The 25676-nt window shown below is 41.2% G+C and overlaps 2 protein-coding genes across 3 annotated transcripts in view; one reads left to right on the top strand and one right to left on the bottom strand.

Moving 5' to 3' along the window:
- The window catches only part of SLC49A4 (solute carrier family 49 member 4), a 98711-nt gene extending 81367 nt beyond the window's left edge, over window positions 1-17344 (bottom strand). The window contains exons 1-2 of the mRNA XM_052638365.1: window positions 16660-17344; window positions 3511-3604 (exon numbers count right to left, since the gene is read on the bottom strand). Coding sequence (XP_052494325.1) covers window positions 3511-3604; window positions 16660-16999 — 434 coding nt within the window. The 5' untranslated portion in view covers window positions 17000-17344. The remainder of the gene's footprint in view (window positions 1-3510; window positions 3605-16659) is intronic.
- Window positions 17345-18451: 1107 nt separating this feature from the next.
- The window catches only part of HSPBAP1 (HSPB1 associated protein 1), a 55166-nt gene continuing 47941 nt past the window's right edge, over window positions 18452-25676 (top strand). For both annotated transcript variants that reach the window (XM_052641945.1, XM_052641938.1), the window contains exon 1: window positions 18452-18614. In XM_052641945.1, the coding sequence (XP_052497905.1) occupies window positions 18551-18614 (64 nt within the window). In that variant the 5' untranslated portion in view covers window positions 18452-18550. The remainder of the gene's footprint in view (window positions 18615-25676) is intronic.

Raw genomic sequence — 25676 nt, 5'->3', positions numbered from 1 at the left:
ACAATGGAGTATATTTCTAGAAAATCTACGCTTACTAGAACCATACTATTTAACTATTTATCATATGTTAGTAATCTATTATTAATATTAATAAAAATTACACTGATTTGAAAGATAATATGTCATGGAAATTACTGGATACACCTATGATTAAAAGCAGATATAACCTACTATAAGTTCACCTTCTAGAAGTCTGTAAATTGTTTACTGGGCATGCCATATTGCATTTCACACTATAGAGTAATGCCATCTTGTATTTTTTTAATATATTATTTGCTTCCCAATCATAGAAGAAATGCTTTATAGTTCATTATTCTAAGTTCCTTATTTATTTGTGGTGTTAATAAGAGAAAAGTGGCATATCTATATGTAGATAAAAGAAATACTGATACTATGAAGAGGTAAAACACCATTAGGAAGGTGGTATTAATAGTTGTGATTGAAGAAAGGGCTTATCAGAAAGCTGCTTCTCACATGTCTTAAGACTCATAAAAGCTAAGATACAGGAAGTAAAAGGTACTGGGTCACTATTCAGAAGGCTGGGTCAGAAGCTCAAAAAGCTTCAAGTGAAACAGGGGCACAGAAACAGATTGCTAAATACTTGTTTCAGTGGTGGCCAAATGCACAGAAGGTCTTTATCCCTTCCGGTTCAGTGTCAAGTGGGAGTCTTAAGCTTAAAAGTGGTAACCTAATAAGGCTTCTAGTCAAAAATAAGCATTCTAACTGTAGCATTTTCATTGTAACAGCTGCATGTGTGTTGTTAATAATATTGCTCTAAAGAAATATTGCATGGACATAAATGAAGTCTCATTTCAAGGGGATAATATTCCCATATTCCTTATATGATAGGTGAACACACAAAGGATGAAAAATTCAATTTATACTTTCTTTTTATGAAAGGTTCAATCTCTCAGAATTCTTTCTTTCTTCTCTTTCCTTTCTATCTTTGTTTACATTTCTTTATGAGCTCTATTTATTTTTCATACCATTTTCTCCACCACAGAGTCAACTCTCTATTATTCCTATAATTTTATATTTGTAAAGGATATGAAGGGATATAAAACTAGCGAGAAGCAAAGAATTCATGGCCCAAAACAGAAGAAAAGCTACCAGAAATACTAGGAAGCATTTTAAAGACTGCATTATTGAATTTCAGCTTATACTGTAGTTTGTACTTAAAAACTGTAGATGCTTTAAAAAAAAAACCCAAAACCTGTATAGTTGAAAAATTAAGAACATTTCAAACACAATGAAACTCATCTTTTAAAATCTCACTCAAAAAGATAGGATATGAAGACCAGCATTCCACAGAAACCCAAATGATATCTGCCTTTAAAAATATGAAACACTTATACTCTCAATTTTCTGGAAAGATAACATATTTTGAAAATCTGAAAATGAACAGCATTTATTTTGAAAATGAAAAATTCTGATCCAAATAAAAGTCAACATCTTGTACCTAAAATCCACTCCTTCTCCTCCTGTGTCCCGTGTATTTGTTAATGGAATCAACAATGTCAGAGTCTCCAGAGTGCAACCTCAGTCATATCACCTCTGACGTCTTTCTCACACGTTCCCTATCACATCTATGCTATCCTTTCCATTCCCACAAGTTCTCAGGCTAAGACAGTCATTCTGGACTCCTCACTTCCTGTTATTTCCTTTATTCAATCCATTAGCAAGTCCTTCAAAATATAATCAGATTCGACCACTCCTCACACCACCACTGCCACCACTGCGGCTCAAGTCAGCATCATCTCTCTTGTGGTTTATTGCACTGATTCCCTACCTGGTCTCCCCACTCCTGCATCCTCAATAAAGCAGCCTGTGACCATGGTTCTCTTCGGCTCAGAGCTGACAATGATTTTCTAGCTCGAAAAAAGCTGAAGTCCTTACGAGGTCTTGAAGGACCTGGTCTCACACTCCTGTCGCCACCCATGACTGGTCTCATTTCCCAGCCCTCTTCCCATAAAGTCTCTGGTTCGGCTCCAGCCCTGCCAGGCTCCCTGCCAGGTTGCTCTTCTCTTCCCATCCTTTATACTTGCCATTCTCTCTGCCTGGAATGCTTGCCCCTTACATAACACATCATCCATCCATTCACTCCTCCAGGCTTCACCCTCAAAAGCTATCTTCCCAGTAACCATTTTTTCCTGAAATTTGACCATCCTTTCTCTTCTGTCCTATTTCAAATCCTTCTTTCCTATTTTTTTCCCACAGCACATACTATATATTTAACTTATTTATCTAGTTTATTGCCAGTCTCCCCAACTGGAATGTAAACTGCACAAGGGAGAGATTTTCCTACTGTGTTTTCTGCTGCATTCCCCATGTGCAGAAAAGAGCTTGGCACACAGGAGGAGTTCAGTGAACTTTGTTGAATAAATGAATTAATAAATGAATAAACAAACAAAACAAAAGGATGACTCCAGCTTGGGCTCTCACACTGCATCCTTCCTGGTCTCCTGCTAGCACTCTTAACCCTCTGTAATCAGTCCTACAGTCTTCAAATCAATAGCTTACCTAATATAGGTCTGATCCTATTGCTGCTCAGATTAAGAACCTAAGTGGCTCCCAACTGCCCAGTGAGGGATAATGGTTCTAAGGGATGGTATCAGTATCATGCATAATCAGGACACTCTTTTCTAAACTCCATCTCTACATACTGCTTTCTTATGCTTTATTCTGTATACCAGTGTCTCTCAAACGTCAGTCATTTACAGCTCCTTGTTAATGGGAAAAATTTTCTCAACGGCTCTTAAGGTCAAATCCAAGGATCCCAGTTTGATAAACACTAGGAAACTGACATCCTGGTCAATAAAAATGTTTTTTTAAAATTACAGATTATTATTGGTTAAAAAATCTTTTAATATTATAACCGAAAGGAAAACAAATTTCTAAAATCTTCATATACTCTGTATCCCTTGAGAATAAATCTATATACGCCAGGTGCAGAAATGCTGCTATACAGAAAAGAAGCTACCTACCCATCCCAGAAGAAACCTGTGCTTACCTGCCTCTGTGCCTTCGTTCTTGTTTTTCCTCTACCCCAGAATATCCTTCCCCTAACTATAGTTATCAAAATTCTATTTATCCTTCAATGCTTACTTTAATTATCACCTTCTTTGTGAAATCTTCTTTTTGAGATCCTCAGCCAAAACTTCTCTCACTCTTGTGGCAATGCTATAAATCTTCTATGGCATCGCCTATTAACACATTATTCTTCCTTTTGTTATACTATTATTTTCCCATGGTTAGTATAGCTCCTGGACAGCATGAAGATTAACTTATTCTCTATTTATTTACACAACAATTAGTACAGGATCTTCCATATGACAGCTAATAAATGTATACTCAATTATTTACCATGTCAGGGGAAAAAATGCTACTATAAATATGACCCTCTGATTTTAAAAATGGAACTGTTTACTAAAAGCTTATAACCAAACATATATAATTCACTCATAACAGAAAAATGTGGGGAAAAAAAAGTCAGTTATTTATATGATTTACCTTCTTTTAAGCATTAAGTCTGATACAGGTATGCACCTTAGACCAGTTCCCAAAACCATAAGGAAGGATGTCAGAAGTACAGTTATCCGAAGACCTAAAAGAAAACAAAAATATCTGGATTATTTTCTATTTTCTCTTCAAGTAAGTCAATCTTAAGAACAAAGATTTTTTTACTCAATCATCAGTTCAGTTCAGTTCAGTCGCTCAGTCGTGACCGACTCTTTGTGACCCCATGAATCGCAGCATGCCAGGCCTCCCTGTCCATCACCAACTCCCGGAGTTCACTCAGACTCACGTTCATCGAGTCAGTGATGCCATCCAGCCATCTCTTCCTCGGTCGTCCCCTTCTTCTCCTGCCCCCAGTCCCTCCCAGCATCAAAGTCTTTTCCAAAGAGTCAACTCTTCGCATCAGGTGGCCAAAGTACTGGAGTTTCAGCTTTAGCATCATTCCTTCCAAAGAACACCCAGGACTGATCTCCTTCAGAATGGACTGGTTGGATCTCCTTGCAGTCCAAGGGACTCTCAAGAGTCTTCTCCGACACCACAGTTCAAAAGCATCAATTCTTCGGCGCTCAGCCTTCTTCACAGTTCAACTCTCACATCCATACATGACTACTGGAAAAACCATAGCTTTGACTAGATGGACCTTAGTCGGCAAAGTAATGTCTCTGCTTTTGAATATGCTATCTAGGTTGGTCATAACTTTTCTTCCAAGGAGTAAGCGTCTTTTAATTTCATGGCTGCAATCACCATCTGCAGCGATTTTGGAACCCAAAAAAATTAAGTCTGACACTGTTTGCACTGTTTCTCCATCTATTTCCCATGGAGTGATGGGACCAGATGCCATGATCTTCGTTTTCTGAATGTTGAGCTTTAAGACAACTTAAGGGTGGTGTCATCTACATATCTGAGGTTATTGATATTTCTCCCGGCAATCTTAATTCCAGCTTGTGTTTCTTCCAGTCCAGCGTTTCTCATGATGTACTCTGCATAGAAGTTAAATAAGCAGGGTGACAATATACAGCCTTGACGTACTCCTTTTCCTATTTGGAACCAGTCTGTTGTTCCATGTCCAGTTCTAAGTGTTGCTTCCTGGCCTGCTAAAGATTTCTCAAGAGGCAGGTTAGGTGGTCTGGTATTCCCATCTCTTTCAGAATTTTCCACAGTTTATTGTGATCCACACAGTCAAAGGCTTTGGCATAGTACTGGTATTATATTTTAATACAGCTTTTCTCTATAACTCCCAACATGGGAAAAGAGAACTCTACATGCTGAAAATGAAATGATTTTAACTTTAAGAGAAAACCTGAATGATCACTTCAAGGATTGAGTAAAAAGTTCTATGAGCTCTAGATTTTTGAAATGAATGCCTAATAAGGCTTTGTTCAGATATACACTAAAATATATAGAAAACAATTTTAAAAGATATTTTAGTTTTACATCTCAAATAGAAAATTTCCAATTTTCAAAGGCAAGCTGTTAATTTAAAAAATTCTAAACTGCCCCCATAGTTTTTTTTTTTAACATGATAAATTATTGCTTTAAATTTTCTCAAAAAATGACAAGTGGCCAATTACTTATTTTATCTCATAATCAGGACAAATTTGCTATAGGGTCTTAAGAGACAGTCCATTAGAACTCTTTGATTATTAATACAATAGTATTAATATAATAGTATTTAATATTGTTTTATCAGATGGCTTTCAACTTATAGAATGATGTTGTTAAAAAAAAAAGAGAAAGCATGGTTTAGGGTTTTAGAAGATAGTGTGGATCAGATAGCTCTTCCCTTTGTATCCCAAATATGATCAACTATTTTGAAAATGTGTGTTAATGGTCAGTTATGTGGATAACAGGGCAAAAGAAAATATAAAATGTAAAAACAAAGTAACCAAAACCAGATACAATAGTCTGGCTGTGGCTGAGAAATATAACAAGATTCTATCTTCCTATTGTTGGAATGCTGCACCTTTCTTAGCGCTAAATTAATGCTGCCTTACTGTTTTGTAGCAGCCACATCCCAGAGGTGGCTCATATGGAATATGTGGCAAAAGTAGCAACATTTCTTCCAAGTTTTCCCAGACCCAACACCCTTAAAACCATTTCACAGTGAACAGACTTAAACTGTTTAATGCAAATTTTCTCTCTTTTTTTTCCCCCAGAGTTTTCTTTTCTTGGCAGAAGGGAGATGGTTAAATGTTTGGTTTCCAAAGGGCTTCTCTGCTTGAAGGAAATTGAAAGTCAACAAAACTATAATTATGCAGATTAAATACAGCAAGGAAAATAAACTTGAGATTCAGATCAGGCACACACACGCTACATTGAGGATAATTTGTGACATGAACTGAGTTAGCTTTATATGATCTGAATATGATTAATATAATTTGGCAGAAGGAATAACATAGAAAATTGTGCTGCTCAGGAACAAGTAATGCATACATACTGCTCATTTACTGCTTCTACTGACAACGCAGATTTTAAAACCACATTACAGCCACAGGAAATAAATAATTAATAAAAAGTACATTCATAGTCATAAATACCCTAAACTTGCAAACTGTTGCTCTTATAAGGTCATACTGGGTGCCTTATGAGATAGTGGATAAAATTTTATCAATTCGGGTCTATAAGGCTCACATTCTACATTATGTTTATTTCTTCCTAGTATTTGGTTTGTAATTAAGGTAAATAGCCACCAAGTGGGCAGTGGGGCATTGTGTATAGCCCTGAGGTCCAAATAACTAGGTTTCCTATTACTACTGCTCAAAGCAAGCACAAAACAGCTGATATAAACTTTCAAAAATAGAGAAGTTGTGAAAAGCTGATTACTATAAAGCAATCTTACAGGCACAACTTGTGGCTTTCTTATTTTTAATTGTTGCCAAATATTACCCAATCCACCTCAACTGATGCTCAGTTTTGAATAGAATGCTTTCTTGATCGCATTTGAATTTTGACAAGGCAGGACTCTGTAGTTCCATGTACTCAAAAAGACAGCAACTAACTTTGGCAAGAAGTATAAATTCCCCAGGAAAAATATGCTTATGAGCCATCTAGGACCGTCACATAAATAAATCCCAAGTGATTACAGTACTAGGATGTGAGTGCAAAAACCATCTGATGAAAGGTACAGGAAAACTAAATATGATAATAAGAATAAATTCTACTCAAATATGGCATCCAGACTTTGCAGGAAGCCCCTTTCCAATGGATGATGGTGCCTTTGCTGGGAACCTACTGGGTACAAGAAGACAGTCTCCACATCGGTGCCTAACTATCATGATACAAAATTGAATGCAAAAAAAAAAAACAAACCCAAACACACACACACACACACACAGACACACACACACACACACACACACACACACAGACACACACACACACACACACACACACAGTGGATGCATGGAAATAAGTTTTATCCGGTAAAACTGTCCTCCTCAGGCTCCATCAGCTGGAGTGAAGATAAGCTCTGATTGCTCCTGGTATAGACCACTTGTCCTTATACCCCACAGCCAGAGCCTCGCCACCAGGATCTGCCTCCGAGACTATGAGGACTACTTACATTGTGCCTGTTTTCCTGTTTACACTAGTCAAAGAAGACCCAAGATTCACAGGTTATCCTCATCCCAATATAGCTTCACACATCCTAAAATCTGACCTCATCTCTGCCAGGGCTTGAACCCCCAAAATCGTTCCACTGTGCCTTCTGGAGCTCTCAGAATCTGCAGATCAGTGGAATCCCTACATTATCAAGCTCTTTATAAACACTGTCTTCACCTTTTTACTCCTCTGAAACCTCTTCCCTGGGGACACAGCTTCCAGATCATAGTTACTCTCTCCTCTCTAAATAAAGCTCCCAGTCTCTTCTCTCCTGATGCTTTGGTTTTCTCTGGTTTAAGCAGTATGATGACGATGTGCCTTGCTGTAGTTTTATTCAGGCTGCAATTTGTTCTGTATGGTTTTGTTTATGCTGTTTCTTCTACTAGGATTATTATATTTCTGGATTTAAGGATATCAACAAATTTGGAAACTTTTCTGGCATTATTTCTTCAATCGCTCCCTCCTACCCCATTTCATCTTACTCCATGCCCTCTTCCCTTCAGTTCAGTTCAGTTCAGTCACTCAGTCATGTCCAACTCTTTGCGACACCATGGACTGCAGCACCCCAGGCCTCCCTGTCCATCACCGACTCCTGGAATTCACTCAAACTCGTGTCCATCGAGTTGGTGATGCCATCCAGCCATCTCATCCTCTGTCGACCCCTTCTCCTCCTGCCCCCAATCCCGCCCAGCATCAGAGTCTTTTCCAGTGAGTCAACTCTTCGCATGAGGTGGCCAAAGTACTGGAGTTTCAGCTTTAGCATCAGTCCTTCCAAAGAACACCCAGGACTGACCTCCTTTAGAATGGACTGGTTGGATCTCCTTGCAGTCCAAGGGACTCTCAAGAGCCTTCTCCAACACCACAGTTCAAGAGCATCAATTCTTTGGCACTCAGCTTTCTTCACAGTCCAACTCTCACATCCATACATGACCACTGGAAAAACCATAGCCTTGACTAGACAGACCTTTGTTGGCAAAGTAGTGTCTCTGCTTTTTAATACTCTATCTAGGTTGGTCATAACTTTTCTTCCAAGGAGTAAGGTCTTTTAATCTCACGGCTGCAATCACCATCTGCAGTGATTTTGGAGCCCAAATAAATAAAGTCTGACACTGTTTCCACTGTTTCCTCATCTATTTCCCATGAAGTGATGGGAACACATGCCAAGATCTTAGTTTTCTGAATGTTAAGCTTCAGACCAACTTTTTCACTCTCCTCTTTCACTTTCATCAAGAGGCTCTTTAGATCCTCTTCACTTTCTGCAATAAGGGTGATGTCATCTGCATATCTGAGGTTATTGATATTTCTCCCAGCAATCTTGATTCCAGCTTGTGCTTCTTCCAGCCCAGCATTTCTCATGATGTACTTTGCATATAAGTTAAATACACAAGGTGACGATATACAGCCTTGACGTACTCCTTTTCCTATTTGGAACCAGTCTGTTGTTCCATGTCCAGTTCTAACTGTTGCTTCCTGATCTGCATATAGGTTTCTCAAGAGGCAGGTCAGGTGGTCTGGTATTCCCATCTCTTTCAGAATTTTCAACAGTTTATTGTAATCCACACAGTCAAAGGCTTGGCATAGTCAATAAAGCAGAAATAGATGTTTTTCTGGAACTCTTGCTTTTTCGATGATGCAGTGGATGTTGGCAATCTCTTTTCATCTGGGACTCTAATTATACATGTATTAGCCACTTAAAACTGTACTGCTCACTGATACTTGTTGGGTTTTTTAAATCATTTTTTTCATCTGTGTTCTACTCTAGATAGTATTTATCACTCCATCTTTTAAGTTTGCTAATCTTTTCTTCTACAATGTTTAATCTGCTGTTAAAACCTATCTAGTGTGTTTTTTTTCTGATTTCAGACACAGATTACATCCTCATCTCCAGAAGTTTAATGTTGGTCTTTTTCATGTTTCCTGTATCTTTCCTTAACATGCTTTCTTCTATCTTCTTGAACACATTAGTATATCTATTTATAGTAGCTGCTTTGATGTCCCTGCCTATTAATTTTATCATCCGTGCCATTTCTTGGTCTGTTCTACTGATTGCTTTTTCTCCTTTTGAAATGTTATATTTTCCTGTATCTTTGCATGCTTAGTAACTTCTGATTTGGATGTCAGGCATTCTGAATTTTAACCTGTTGGGTGATAGAATTTTTTCAACTCCTTTAAGCATTTTTGAACAATGTTCTGGGATATAGTTGCTTTTGATCTTTTCAAGGAGTACTTTTAAGTTTTATTAGGTGGAACCAGAGCAGCCTTTAGTCTAGAGCTTGTTAGTCATTACTGCTGAGGCAGCACCCTTCTGATCATTCAATCCAACCTCTTATGTATTATGAGGTTTTCCCATTTTAGCTGTTGGGAATGGGAACTATTCCCAGACTTGCATGAACTGTGAGAAGTGTCTGCCTGCTCCTTTCTGGTAGTCCTTTTCTCAGACTTGAGTAGTTTCTTCACGTGTAAACTGCTAGTCAGTGTTCAGCTGAAGACCCAAGAACTCCCTACAAATCAAGAACTCTCTCTCAGCCCCGACAGCACCTACGGGAGTTCTGTGGCAGAATGGTCCCTTAGAATGGATCCATCTTCCCGCTCAAGCTAAAAAAGTGGTAGCTTCATATCCAGGCTTGATAGCAACGTTGATATTAAAAGGAAAAAAACCCAGAGTACTGAATTGTTTGGGAAAGAGCCAGCAGAGATTGTAATTCCATATAATAAGAAACAACTTGATGCTCTTCTAATGTTTGATGAAGATTGGCAGATTGCTATAGGAAATTATTGTGGTCAACTTTTACATCATTTACCCTCACATGCTTTGTTAATTCAAAAACTAAGAGAAGGGGAGTTTAACTATAGCTCTCCCCATCAATTTTACAACATGCTCTCTTTGTAATACAAAATGCAAAGCCATTGGTAAAGTGGAAGGATCTCCTCTCCGGACAATGGAAAGGTCCTGACCCATAGCGGTCAAGGGTGTGCTTGTATTTTTCCACAGGATGCAGATTCGCCAATTTGAACTCTTTTCCTCTCTGGTATTCTTCCCTAAGAATTCTGGCTATGGTGGCCTCTTACACATCTCAACTGTCTCCTCAACTTAGGAAAACTGTGGGGCTCTGTTTGAACTCCATATCATTGGGTGAAGCAATTGTAAGGATCACTGTCCTGCTCTACCTATTGTCCACAATGTCTGAAAACCACTGTTTCATATACCTTGATTTTGTTTCCTGTTTTGAGTAGTTTAAGATGGAAGAATAAATCCAGTTCCTGGTACTCCATCATGGCCAGAAGCGCCATTGGCCCAGTTCTGACTGTCATGCTCACCACTCCCAGCTGTGACTGCCTAGAGACCACCACACGCCTGCCTCTACCTCATTCACCCCCCAGGCTTAAACCTGTTTTGGTTCATTATTACTTCTGAGGACATTATACCTTTCACAAATCTGGTGATTTCAATGCAAGAGATGACCTTTTCAATACCCAGGCCTCTCAGTCCCCTGACTTCTTATTCCACGATCATGTCCTCTACCCTACCTTGGTTGTCCACTCTCTTGGTTAAACTCCAACCTTATCTTTACCATAACTGCATCCATGACACAATCCCAATTTCAAGCATCCCATTCTTCAACCATGACCTTCTCTCCTTCCCACTCATTCCTTCCAGCACTCTAAATTCTTCATCCACTGGGGATAACAATTTCGGAGCCTACTACTTTTTCTCATCCATCTCATGTGTTTCTTTTTCTCCTTTACCTGGTTTAGATTCCGTGGTCCACTGTTATATCACTCTCTAGATAATCCTCTACTCTTTGCCTGCACTTTGTTAGTCGTACACATTTGGCAAACTGCACCTCTGGTGATCTCTCCCTTTGCCAACTCTGCCCATGCCTGTGCTTGCCCAACAGAACAGGCAGGAGGGAGACACACAACCATGCTAGCTGGTCATACTTGAAATCAATGCCCAGTCACCTAAAGCAGTCCCTCTGAGCTGTCCAACAATCCTACTACAATTTCCTAGTCTGCATATTCTCTCCTTTCCTAGGAAATAGTATTACAATTTATCACATCTCTTCAATTTTCCAAGAATTGTTCTCCTAGCCTTACTGTCAGGTGGCAATATTGTTTCTTATTTTCTGAGAACTATAAACAAAGATAACTCCCACAAGCTCCTAGCACCCACCATCTGCATCTGTAATCTATACACTCTTATCATTTCTTCCATTACTATTGAAGAATTAGCTGTCAATACTTCTTTCTAAGGCCAACCTATCTACTTGTGCTCTTGAGGACTGCATCCCATTTTGCTTACCCAAGGATATTATTACAGCAGTTCCTCCCCCTCCCTCTAGCATTGTCAATTTCTCCTTTTTTTCTGGATCCATTAGGACACTGCATTCCAGAGAAATGCCTTAATATCTCTTATCTTTAAAATACCTTCTCAGTAGTCATATTTCCCCCTGGCTACTCATTCATTTCTCTGCTGCCCTTTACAGTGTGTTTAACATAAATGTCTATACTCTTGAACTTACCCCCACCACTCTAATGAGACTATTCTTTTAAAAGACACCAAAAATCTCCATGTTAGTAAATCTAAGGCTCTACTCTCAGTCCTTACTAGCTGGTTCTTCCTTATCTCTCCAAGCTCTAAATGTTGGAATGCCCCTGGGCTGTCTTCTTCTGAAGCAACATCCCTCTCCACTGGTGACCTCACTCAGCTCCAAGACCCTAAATACCATTGCTGCTGCTGCTGCTAAGTTGCTTCAGTCATGTCGGACTCTGTGCGACCCCATAGAAGGCAGCACACCAGGCTCCCTCGTCCCTGGGATTCTCCAGGCAAGAACACTGGAATTCTGCCATTTCCTTCTCCAATGCATGAAAGTGAAAAATGAAAGTGAAGTCGCTCAGTCATGTCAGACTCTTAGTGATCCTATGGACTGCAGCCTACCAGGTTCCTCCGTCCATGGGATTTTCCAGGCAAGAGTACTGGACTGGGGTGCCATTGCCTTCCCCGACTAAATACCATTACAGGTTGACAAAACACAGATTTATTGCTCAGGCAATAAACTGATAGTTTCAGCTCAGTTCAGTTCAGTCACTTAGTCATGTCCGACTCTTTGTGAACCCATGGACTGCAGCACACCAGGCCTCCCTGTCCATCACCAACTCCCAGAGCTTACTCAAACTCATGTCCATGGAGTCAGTGATGCCATCCAACCATCTCATCCTCCATCATCCCCTTCTCCTCCTGCCCTCAATCTTTCCCAGCATCAGGATCTTTTCCAATGAGTCAGCTCTTCACATCAGGTGGCCAAAGTATTGGAGTTTCAGCTTCAACATCAGTCTTCCAATGAATATTCAGGACTGATTTCCTTTAGGATAGACTGGTTGGATCTCCTTGCAATCAAAGGAACTCTCAAGAGTCTTCTTCAACACCACAGTTCAAAAGCATCAGTTCTTCAACTTAGTCTATCCTATATCAAACAGGCATTTCAAATTCTTGATCTGAAGGCCAGATTCATGATCTACCCCCAAAATGCTCTTCCCACAATCTTCTACATCTCAGTAAACTGCAGCTTGATTCTCCCAACTACTAATGCTAAAAAAAAGTTGAGAAAGATCTTAGAATCCTCCAATTTCCTCATACTTCATCTCTGCCTATACTGGTAAGTCTACTTTCAACATGTATCTAGAATCCAACCACTTCTCAAATCCTTCACTACCTTCACCCCAGCTGGAAGTCATTACCAGCCCCATCTGAGTTGCTCCATTACCCTTCCAACTGGTCTCCTTGCTGTGGCTCTTGTTCTCAAGATATTAACAGAGTCATCATTTTACCCTCCTGCTCACACCTTCCAGTAGAGCGAACCCTCCTCACATCTTCACCACCAGCATCCTTACAGTGGCCTTAAGGCTCAACTCGGCCACACAAGCCCCATTTGAAATTAATGCCCAGTCATTTAAAGTAGGCCCTCTGGGCTGCCCAACAATCCTTCTACAATTTATTTCTCTACTATGTATCTTCTTCAGATATGCCAAACAAGCTTAAGACCTTTGTCTTTGTCCCAAACAGTCTTGTCCAGAATTGCCAAGGTGTGTTTCCTTTTTCCCTCAGGTCTCTGCTCACACACACATGATCAGTAAGGCCTTCCCTGACAGTCTAGAGAAAGTATCACCCAATCACATCCCCTTTCTCCCCTGCCCGACTCCCATTTTTCTCTAAAACATTTATCACCATCTGACACACTAAGTGTTTAATTTTACTGTCCTTTGGTGCCTGGACCTCCTTATTAGAATGTAGGCTCCATGAGGGCTATGTCCCTAGAGCTCAGCACACATTTGGGTGCTATCTCCTCGAAATTTACTTCATTGGCTTCCAGGGTACACACCCACTGTTGGCTCTTTTATTATCTCACTAGGTAGTCCCTTTTTATCTCCTTGCTGGAAAATGAAAAGTGAGAGTACAAAAGCAATTTCAGGAAGATAACTGGTCTTCTACTAAGTTGGGTGGGACTTATGACCACAAGACCAGACAACTACCTACCCTCTAGGGAGAAAGATACCCAGGGATGCCAGGAACTTACTTCTATGTATGCAAAAGCAACCCCATGAATCGCAGCACGCCAGGCCTCCCTGTCCATCACCATCTCCCGGAGTTCACTCAGACTCATGTCCATCGAGTTGGTGATGACATCCAGCCATCTCATCCTCTGTCATCCCCTTCTCCTCCTGGCCCCAATCCCTCCCAGCATCAGAGTCTTTTCCAATGAGTCAACTCTTTGCATGAGGTGGCCAAAGTACTGGAGTTTCAGCTTCAGCATCATTCCTTCCAAAGAACACCCAGGGCTGATCTTCTTCAGAATGGACTGGTTGGATCTCCTTGCAGTCCAAGGGACTCTCAAGAGTCTTCTCCAACACCACAGTTCAAAAGCATCAATTCTTCAGCCCTCAGCCTTCTTCACAGTCCAACTCTCACATCCATACATGACTACTGGAAAAACCACAGCCTTGACTAGACGGACCTTAGTCGGCAAAGTAATACCTCTGCTTTTGAATATGCTATCTAGGTTGATCATAACTTTTCTTCCAAGGAGTAAGTGTCTTTTAATTTCATGGCTGCAGTCACCATCTGCAGTGATTTTGGAGCCCCAAAAAATAAAGTCTGACACTGTTTCCACTGTTTCCCCATCTATTTCCCATGAAGTGATGGGACTGGATGCCACTATCTTCGTTTTCTGAATGTTGAGCTTTAAGCCAATTTTTTCACTCTCCATTTTCACTTTCATCAAGAGGTTTTTTAGTTCCTCTTCACTTTCTGCCATAAAGGTTCCTCTTCACTTTCGCAAAGAGTCGGACACAACTGAGCGACTGAACTGAACTGATGCAAATAGGACATGTGTAGTAGGACAGCCAACAAATGAAAGCAGGACTGGCTTTTTTCTACTGAAAAGCAAGGGAATTTTAAATTTCTTTTTTGTTGCTCTAGCCAACAGAAAACATAAAATAGAATTCACCATATAGTCATAGAAACACTGAAAGAACTCCTAAAGTAACTTATTTTATAAAGAGAATGTATGTATGTGTGCTCAGTCATGTCTGATTCTTTGAGACCCCAAGGCCTGTAGCCTGCTAGGCTTTTCTGCCCATGGAATTTTCCAGGCAAGAATACTAGAGTGGGTTCCCATTTCCTATTCCAAGGGATTTCCCGAGCCAGGAATCGAACCTGTGTCTCCCGCATTGCAGGTGGATTCCCTGCAATGAGGAATCTCTATAAAGAAAACAGGTTTAAAAAAAAAAAAAAAAGGACTTCCCTGGTGGTCCAGTGGGTAAGACACCATGCTCCAAATGCAAGGGACCAGGGTTCAACCCCTGATCAGGGAACTAGAGTCTACGTGCCACAACTAAGAGCCTAAATGCCACAATTAACAATTCTGTGCGTGGTGTGGCCAAATAAAAAAAATAATAAATATTTTAAAAAAAGAAAACAGGTAGTCCCTAATTTATCTGGCCGAGAATAGTAGATGTAATTAAATATATATGTAATTATCATATATATAGTGAATATAATTATAATAAAAAGGATAAAAATTAGCATTTTTCTACCTTAAAAATATAGTTGGCTAAATTTATGGAATAATATTGAAAGATGCTCCTGATAAAAAGTTAAAGGAAACAATAAAATAGCATTTCCCCTTAAGTTATACAACCTGGTAAAGAATGACAGAGGAATTGTCACAGATTGAAGATTAACAACAAATAACAACTAAATGTAATTTGGGACCCTCAACTGAATCTTAGAACAGGGCAAAAAAAAGAGAGAGACATTTGTGGAAAAACTAGTAAAATCCAAATAAACTCTAATGTAGTTTAAAACAAATAAATCCAAACAAAAGAAAACCCCATTCAGTACAAGAAACTTTCTCGGCAACTAGCACATATCTCTGCCTGGAAGTTCCACACTTTCCAGGGCTGGATACTTTCATTGTTAGAAGGTTCTTTCCCGTATTCTTTTGAGTTACAGCTTCTTGTAACTTCACTCAGTTTAGTTCTTCCTTCTAGAACTAGGCACATTAAGTCTAATTCCTGATTTAACACATATTTATATCCTGCCTCAAGTTTCTTTTTGAAGCTTGACACACCCAATTCCTTTCATTTGACACATTATGATTTTTATACCCTTTACATTCTCGTCACCCAACTTTTAAAGGACTCCACTTTGTCAATGGCCTTTCAAAAATTAATGCCCAGAACTGAACATTAGAAGCATGTCAAACTATTTCTCTTCTTTTAGATACTACACTTCAGTGCCTAAAATTGTCCTCTACTTTTTAGCAGGTACATCACATTGGCCATGAATCATTTATCCATACTTGTGTGGTATAGTTCAAAGTCTTAACATTCCATTTTTCTCCTCACAGAATCACACTGGCAAGTGGTAAAGTGAGATGTCTGTCCAGAGTATTCTCTATGAAAAGAGAGTCTTCATTCATCTGTAAGCTTTATCTGAAAGTTAAAAATCTCAGCTGACACTTGCAGGTGGTCACATACACACACTTTAAAGCTGCTGTGCACCCTTTTCCAGACACCAAAGCGTCAGGTCCTGAGTTCCCCAACAGCTCTTCCTGGGCTGGAGTCATCTATTACGGAAAGCCAACTCATTACTTCCTTGTATCTGGGCATCATTATTCTATTTTCTGACCTGTCACCCTCAACACCCCCAAACACCTTTGAAGTCAAAGCATCAGTCATTTCTGTCAGATGTAGAAAACACACAAAGCATGTGCATGGGATGGTCTTATATCCACACATGCAGAAACCTGAACACCCAAAGGTCGCCTAATCCCTGCTGTTGCATAATGGGCCTTGATTTAAAAACAAAACAGTATCTGCAAAGAAATCTTCCCTTATTTGACGCTTTGGGGACGGAGGGTTCCTAGTCAGGTATGGGATGCCAGCAACACTCGATCACCTCATACAATCTCTAAGACGAAGCCGAGGGAGGCGGCTCCCCCAGGAGTAACATCGCTGGCGGGGCTCCCGGGACCCCCTCACCTCTCTTGTCCAGAAGCCACATGAACGCGAAGCAGGGCAGGAAGCCTATGGGCCCCCACAGCACGAGGAGCGCGATGTCCCAGCTGGAGAAGCCGTAGGCCTGGCGCGCCGAGTTCTGGATGGGGCCCCATGTGTTCCAGACCAGGCCCTGCGCGAACCCCAGCAGCGAAAAGAGCAGGAGCACCAACCAGCGGCGCCCGTACACGCGCCCGGGACTTGGGGCTGCCGCTGGCAGTGCCGCCGCCGCCTCCCGGCTTCTCCAAGCAGCCCCCGGCGCAGGCCCGAGCCCCGGCCCTAGCAGCGGCTGCCGTTCCTCCTCGCTGCTCCAGCCCGAGCCCATCTCGACGCGCGGCCCGCGGGGCCACCGCCCCGCACGGTCCGGGTTGCCGCCGACCAGCCCCGCGCGGATACTGCCGGGCTAAGCCGAGGCCGAGGTTGCTTTGGTCGCCCTGGGCCTGCCGGCCGTGTTGCTGCGCCTGCGCCGCGCTAGCCGGCCGCGGGCCGGGAGGAGGGGCAGGAGAGACCGGAGAGGAGGGGGCTTAGGGTGCGGGACCCGAGGTGCTCTGTCTTCCGGGGCTGGAGCGGCAACCTGGGCGAGAGAGGGAGTGGAGCCGGGGTACCAGAGCGCGGACCGGGAGGAGCTGGAACGACCGGGAGGAGCGCCGCTGAGCCTGGGGAAAAGGGAACTCCCGGACAGGCTGTAATAGAGGAGGTTGGGCGAGGAACCTGGATTGTTGGAGGAAGTGTCCAAGTTTACGTCATGTGCCCAGTAAACAACTCGAAGATCCCCGATCACTTAAGCTAATGCTTGTTTCTATATTGGGTTAATTGTCAATTCTGAAGGATTTATAACTTCGGAATTTAGAGCGGGAGATAGAATAAGACTGACGTGTAGTAGGAAGGATTGCCGCATGAAAATCGTTTGTTTTTTATGTACAGTAAGTATTGTCTTATTTAATCAGACATTTTTCAGTGCTTTACATACCCAACGAGGAAATTATAAACAAGTCAATTTAGTTCATATATAGAAGATACAGATCTCTTTCTACTCTTTTGCCTGTCATTATTAGGACAATAAAGATATATTTATTAAACCTGAAAGATTTTTGCCCCCAAATGACCTAGATCTATCTCCAGTTATTATGATTTTGACTAGATGAGCAAACGAGAAGACGGGAAGTTGTCGATCTCTTGATCAAGCAGCCAATAGTTGCATTTATTTTGATATACAAATCCAAAGGTCTGACAGCTGTCGGTTAGTGTCCTGAAAATCTAAGTCAAGCGATATGGCTTGTTCAGGGTTGGAAATGAGTCATAAGGAACGCAATTAAAGCACGTTAGCCTGAGGCTCACATTACCGGCAGCCACGAAAACCAGGTGGAGTCCTCTTGCTCCCAGAAGGGCAAGAGAAATGGGGAGAGACGAGGAAGAGAAGCGTGAACTCTCCCAGTATCTAAGGCTGTTAAGAGTGGCTGCACAATAAAGCAAACGCAGAGCCACCTTCCACTGCCTTGAGCGCCACAAAAAAACAAACCATCCCCTAAAACTCCAATACCGTTGGGAGGAGGAAAGCGCCAAGGCAAAAACGAAGGACCTGACTAGGAAACGAGGAGAAGCAGAAGCGAAGCCAAGAAACAAGGACAAAAAGAAGACAACAGTTTGGAGAATGTAAGAAGGGCCACAACCGAAACCACGTGCATACATTTCAAGCACCCCTGAATCACAACAAACCTGCGTAGCCCCGCCCATCCCCGTCACGTGACCTCCACGTTCGTGCAGCTTCCGGAAGAGCCCGGTAGCAACCGCTTCACCGCTGGAGTTTTGGCCTCTCTCAGACCGCTTCCCGCTGGGTTTTTCTTTTGGTTTGGGCTGAGCCCGCGTAGTGCTTGCCATGGCAGCAAGCTCCGGGGCGATCACTAATGCGAACTCTGCATTTGGAGGTGGAGAGAAGGAAGGTAGGTACTAGGCGGGTCAGACCAAGAAGTTGTAACCCTCTTGTCTTCTTGACACCTCTCTCATATGACCGTTCGTCTCTACGGCCTAGCAGTAAATTATGCGTAAAACTTTTTTTTTTCTAATAAACGTGATGTTGTTCAAATTGTGGCACCCAGCTTTTAGATCGACTGGTCCAGTTTCCCTCCATCCTACAAGTGTTGTTTCACCCATAAAGGTGTTGTGAGTGTTACAGTGGATTGAACCACCTTGAGACACATGGCGTTATCTTGGACTTTTGTGAACAGGATTATGATTTCAGTGGAATCCTGCTTTGGAGAACGAACGTGAGCCTGAGATCCCTGTTAGGATTTATTGAATGATTGCTCCATGCCTGGCACAGTTTTGGGTACTGCCACGGGATCCAGAGACCTTTGACTGTATATAACAATGCCTTTTCCCAGTTGAGTAGAGGGATCTGGAAGGGCAAAAGAGTGACTGCTACTCCTGCTGCTGCTGCTGCTATGAATACTGTCAGTAGTGCATACTGAGTGAGGATTGTCATCAGGAGAGATGCCAGTGGGGAAAAGATAAATACTTTCAAGGAGGGAATAGTTTGAGGTGGGCCTTTATGATTTGATGAAATAGTGACAAACTTAGGTGGTTATGCTGGTGGGGGGCGGGGTGTGAGTCATGGGAAGACAGGGAGCAGAAAAGCATAAGATGGATATGATTGGTGGTCAAATAGTCATGTTTGTCTAGAGGAAGAGATGACCATTCCGAGCAGAAGCAGCAAATTACAACTTCTTACTATCTGACCACAATCTCCTGCCTTTATAACTCCCTTTTTTATGTACCCCAAAGAGACAACTCCTGAGCTTCATCTGTACCTCCAGTCCACTGTTACATTTTCTGTCTATCTGTATCTCCTTATCTAGTTTAGAGTGCATGTCATAGTTTATTATTCTGATCTTTCTCTTGAAAATACACTTTTCTCTTGTCCTTGCTTGCCTTTTACTCCTCTGACAAAACCCATACTCTGGATGAACCCAAACTTTTGCCCTCTGCACTTGCAGCTATATTGCTGAACTTTGCTGTGAAAAGTCCTGGGCAAGTTGATGTGATGTTATAAAATGAAAATAGTCAACCTCTTGAGTATTCACTCAGCATGAGCCTGAGACCTTGTGATCCTCTGTTCTTGTAGTAACCTTGTTTTCTTTTATCAGTGAGGATTCTCCAACTCTATATATCCTTTTTTCATCTCTTCACATTGAGCTGATGACTTTGCAAGTCAGGCCAGCTCTGCATCTGATCTGCTCTTTCCCTCCTTCACTATCACACCGTTGTCCAAATCATCCACAGTTCTCACCTAAACCACTACTGTGTCTTCAGGCCATGTGTCCCCGTTTCTTCTCTTATGCCCCTCCAATCCCTTCTCTATTCGGTGGCAAAAGTGACACTGTCTTACTTAAAAGTCTTCAATGAAATCCATTGCAGTAAGAACTTAGATTAAAATCCAAACTCCTAACCATGACCTACAAAAATCTTTGATCTGGGCTCTGCTGATGTCTCTAGGAGCACCTCTTGTCACTCATCACCCCTTCTGCTCTTACCTGCTTTTCATATAACTGGCTTCTTAGTCTTCATATTTTAAGGTATGTCACCACCTGAAACCTTACCAGATTAACCCATCTAAAACAGTCATTGTAGTTTTCCCCTGATCCCTAAGCGTGTTTATGTTCTGTAATACAGCATCCTGCTTCCTGCACTTAGCACAGTCTGTAACTACTTGTTTATCATTGTGTCTTCCCTTAGACCTTAAGCACCTTGAGGGCAGTACATATATCTGTTTTATTCTCAATGTTGCCCAAGTAGCAATACAATGACAGGCTCCTGAAAGTGAAAAGAAAGTGAAGTGGGTCAGTCGTGTTCGACTCTTTGCGGCCCTATGGGCTGTAGCCTACCAGGCTCCTCCATCCATGGGATTCTCCAGGGAAGAATACTGAAGTGGATTGCCATTTCCTTTCCAGGGGAGCTTCCTGACCCAGGGATTGAACCTGGGTCTCCTGCATTGGAGGCAGACATTTTACCCTCTGAGCCACCAGGGAAGCTCTACAATGTCAGGCTCCTAGTAGTTTCTTAATACCTATTTGTTGAGTGAATGAGTAACGGAATCCCAAGACAAGCCCAGAGGCAGAAGGAGAAAGAGCAACTCAGAGTCCAGGAACTCAAAGAAGTTGGTGTAAGGAATGTTAAGAGACAGAGATCTTGAAGGCACCTTATACCAAATTAGGGACTCTGGACTTTGAAACAGAAACTTTTAAGGAGCTTTAGGTAGGGGATCACTGCTTTAAGGAAGATCACTGCAGCTGAAGGATGGAGGATAGATTGGAGGAAGAAACACTGAAGGGAAGGTACTTAAATCTCCTTAGCCACAGCATTCTCCTCTGTAAAATGCATAACTGTTGTGGAAATTAAAGATGCTTGTAGATCATGTAGCATAAGTGTCTGGCAGGAATTACATATTCAACAATATGTAGTTTTTTGTTGCGGAAAAAAAAAAAGTGTGCTGGCATTGGTGACTGACTGATGTTCAGACTGAGAGAAAAGAGACTGGAGATGTCTCTGAAATTTTCTAGCCTGAGTAACTACGCGTAAATTAGGAACCTGAAGAAAAAGGAGGTGGTTGGGAGCACTGCTAAGTTTTAGTGTGCACGCTTAGAGTTTAGGTTTACAGTGATGAGCTGAAAGATGTCAAGCATGTTGCTGGGGAAGAGGAGGTTTTTACTGTTTATTCAGATACCACAAATTCATCCTTTTAAAGTGTTTTTTAGTATGTTCACAAAGTTGTGCAGCCATCACTAATGTAATTGCAGAACGTTTTCATCATACCAGAAAGAAACCTAGTTCCCATTAGCAGTCACTCCCTATTCACCCTCTCTCCATTCCCTGGCAGTCACTAATGTACCCTGGCTCTATGGATTTGCCTATGCTGGGCGTTTCATATAAACTTGGAATCATACAATAGGTGTCTCTTTGTGTCTGGCTTCTTTCACACAGCATAGTGTTTTCCAGGCTCATCTATGTTGTAGCATGTGTCAATACTTCATTACCTGCCGTGGCTGAACACTATTCTGTAGTATGGATATGCCGCACTTTGCATATCCATTCATCAGTGGGCATTGTGTTGTTTACACTTTGGGGCTTCTGTGAATAATGCTGCTATGAACATTTGTTTACAAGGTTCTGTGTGAAGGTATGTTTTCTGTTTCTCTTGGGCATATATCTGAGTGGAATTGTTGGGCTATCTGGTGATTCCATATTTAACAATTTGAGAAAACTTGTCATTCTTAATCTTGAAGTCCTAAGGAGGGAGATAAATCTGATTAAACTATGGATTTGCTCCCCTGAAAAATATAGCACATGTACACATTTTTGCAGGTGACTTCAAATATTTGTATTAAAGGATTGATTCTCTGAATCTTGTCTGTGGAGCTTTCAACCCTATTTTTAAACTGTCATCCTCCCCAGAAAACACTTTGGGGTGACTGCCTATTACCATTACAACTAAATGGGCAGAATTCTCTTGGAAGAGAAGACTTTGCTTTCAATTAGATAAGGCTTGTGTGAATAAAGGGTAAGAAAAATACAGACATTAAATAAATGCACATGAAAGGTTCACTAGTATAGTAACAAGTATTGTGGGGGGTCATAGAAAAGTTAGTTTTTGAGCAAACACTACCACTCCATTATCAAAAACTATTTGATAATGTAAATAATGTAAATGGGAGGCTCTTCCATCTGGGGAGACTGTTTCATCTGGTGAGACTGAAGACAGTTCCTGCCCTAAAATAGCCTATAAATATAATCTGGGGGGAAGAACATAGATAAAAAGACTTGAAGGATAATGCATAATCACACCACAGGAGGCATGTTACATGCTTTGCGGGTGAGAGGAGAATGAATGCAAGTTGTATTGGTCTGTGCTTCTGTGCATAATTTGAAAGTTTGTTATACGGTCCTCACTCTGCACGCAGCCTTGGGTCCCACAGGCCCACTCTTAGAAGACCTGAGCACCTAAGAATTTTAGAATCCTCAGGATTCCTGGAACCAATCTCCCTCACATACTGAGGGACAGCTGTAGTGTGAATATGGAAATGAGTGAAAGAAGTCGTTTCTGGTGAGGAGGCCATAAGTAGAAGTGAGTGGAGAAAAGCCCAAGACACACAGGGGGCAGAGAGTGGGAAAGAAAGTGAGGAATCAGACTGGTTCTGCTTGGAGTGAAACGTGGTAGGGCAGACAGGTGAAACAAGGATGATTATGTCCTTGGAGACCTGAGAGGAGTGGGGTGAGCCAGGACATTGAAGTGAAGAAGAAGAAAATCACAGGTTTCAATTTTCTCAGAAAAACAGGGTAGGGCACCACACTGAGTTAGGGAGTGGAGAGAGAGATTGGGGATTTGACAGTGAAGAAACTTTGTCAGGTTGCTGTAGGGGCGAGGGCAATTGGGAGTTCCTTAGTGGCGAATAGTGTGTTTGGGTGCTGGAGAGGGAACGGTAGAAGTGAGCATGAAATCCTGGAACGGATTGATCCCTTTGTTTTGAGAGTGCTTGTGAGTTTGCTCAATAGCTCATTGTACAGAAGTGGAGAAAACAAATTATTAATTTTAATAAAGTTTTATACACTTAAAAATGAGCTCTGATTTCACAAAACATTTCTTTGCTGTTAGTTTATGTCAAGCACTGTACTAAGCTCTATATGGAAGTAATGGTTTGCTTTCAAGATTGTGATTTTTTTTGAATTGGGGTTGACTTACAATATATTATTTTCAGGTATATTACATAGTGATTTGATATTTGCATACATAATGAAATGATCACAGTAAGTCTAGTAACCATCTGCCCATACAAAGTTGTTGCAGTATTATTGACCGTATTCTTTATGCTGTGTATTATATCTTCGTCATAGCTTGTTTATTTTATAATTGGAGGTGTGTCCCTCTTAATGTCTCCTTTACCTTTTTCACCCACCCACACCTTCCTCCCTGTTTGTGCAATGTGTCTGTGAGTCTGTGCTTGTTTGTTTTTTTAGAGTCCACATTAGGTGACATCATATGGTATTTGTCTTTTTTCTGTCTGATTTGGAATAATACCCACTAGATCCATCCATGTTGTTGCAAATAGTAAAATTTCTCTTTTTTCATGACTGAATAAAATTTCATTGTATATATACATACCACAAGGATGTGATATTTCTAGTTTGAAGTAACAGCTTGGAAATTATTAAAACAAACATGAATAAGCAGAGCACAGAGGATTTGTGGGACAGTGAAAATACTTCCTATGATATTATAGTAGTGGATATATGTCATTAGACTTTAGTTGTTCAAATCCATAGACTGCACAACACCAAGAGTAAGCCCTAAGATACACTGTGGACATTGGGTGATTACGATGTGCCAGTTTAGGTCCATCTTTGGTGAAAAATGTACCCTTCTGGTGAGTATTGCTGATAAAAGGAGGGGCGTATATGGGAACTTTCTGTACCTACCTTCTAATTTTGTTTTAAACCTAAAAATGCTGCTTAAGAAATGGATTTAAACAAATATGAAACTACTTATTGTTAACAATCAACTCAAGTGCTGAATGTGAGATGTTATTTCTAAGATCATACATTGGTTGAAGCGTTTCAATGAAATTAAAAATTGCGGTATTTTGAATCTGAATCTTTCAGAGTGAGATTGTATTTGTTTCCATTGGACTCTGAGTTTAAAATCTTTTCTGATTAATTTTTTTAATTGAAGTATAGTTGCCTTATAATCCTATGTTAGTTTCAGGTATATAACATGATTCAGTATTTTTACAGATTATACTACATTAAAAATTATTACAAGATGATGGCTGTAATTCTGTGTAGTATATGGTATTTCCTTGTTGCTTATCTATTAATATTTTATACATAGTAGTTTTTATCTCTTCATCTCCTACCCCTAATCTCATAGTTGGGGCTTTCCAGGTGGCACTAGTGGTAAATAATCCCCCTGCCAGTGCAGAAGATCCAGTTTCGCAAAGAGTTGGACATGACTGAGCACATAGCACAGCAGTCTTATAGTCTGAGTTATACCCATGCTTATGCCTTGATGAAGTGAAGGGTTAAGTATGATTCACTCAGTCACGTCCGACTCTTTGTGACGCCATGGACTGTAGCCCACCAGGCTCCTCGGTCCATGGGATTATCCAGGCAAGAATACTGGAGTGGGTTGCCATTTCCTTCTCCAGGGGATCTTCCCAACCCAGGAATCGAACCCAGGTTTCCTGCATTGCAAGCAAACTCTTTACTGTCTGAGCTATCAGGGAAGCCCTGGTGAAGTGAACGATGCCTCCTTTCTAACTGTTCTTCCAGTCCTGCCGGAGAAAATAGCTCATTCCAGAGCTGAATGGACATTAGTTTCATTAACAGCCGACACTCATACATAATTAGATTTATTCCTTTTCAGTGAGAGGCACCAAACTCTCCATGTCATTCTTGTTCTAATTTTTCTAAAGGGCAGGAGGAGGCAGGGAAACCTGAAGAAAAACAAGAACCTGTGTAATCTTAAAAAGTAAAAAATTCTCTTGCTAGACCACATGTGTAATTCATGTGGCTAAGTTACTTCATATCTGATACTGATTAATATTAGGAAAGACTAGAGATCTCTTTAAGAAAATTAGAGATAGCAAGGGAACATTTCATACAAAGATGGGCTTGATAAAACAGAAATGGTATGGACCTAACAGAAGCAGAAGATATTAAGAAGAGGTGGCAAGAATACACAGAAGAACTGTACAAAAAAGATCTTCATGACCCAGATAATCACGATGGTGTGATCACTCACCTAGAGCCAGACATTCTGGAATGTGAAATAAAATGGGCCTTAGAAAGCATCACTGTGAACAAAGCTAGTGGAGGTGATGGAATTCCAGTTGACTATTTCAAATCCTAAAAGATGATGCTGTGAAAGTGCTGCACTCAATATGCCAGCAAATTTGGAGAACTAAGCAGTGGCCACAGGACTAGAAAAGGTCAGTTTTCATTCCAATCCCAAA

Source organism: Budorcas taxicolor, chromosome 1, assembly GCF_023091745.1.
Source record: "Budorcas taxicolor isolate Tak-1 chromosome 1, Takin1.1, whole genome shotgun sequence".
Classification (NCBI taxonomy): Eukaryota; Metazoa; Chordata; class Mammalia; order Artiodactyla; family Bovidae; genus Budorcas; species Budorcas taxicolor.
The sequence above is the reverse complement of the archived record's forward strand: the minus strand, read 5'-3'. Positions and strand labels throughout refer to the sequence as shown.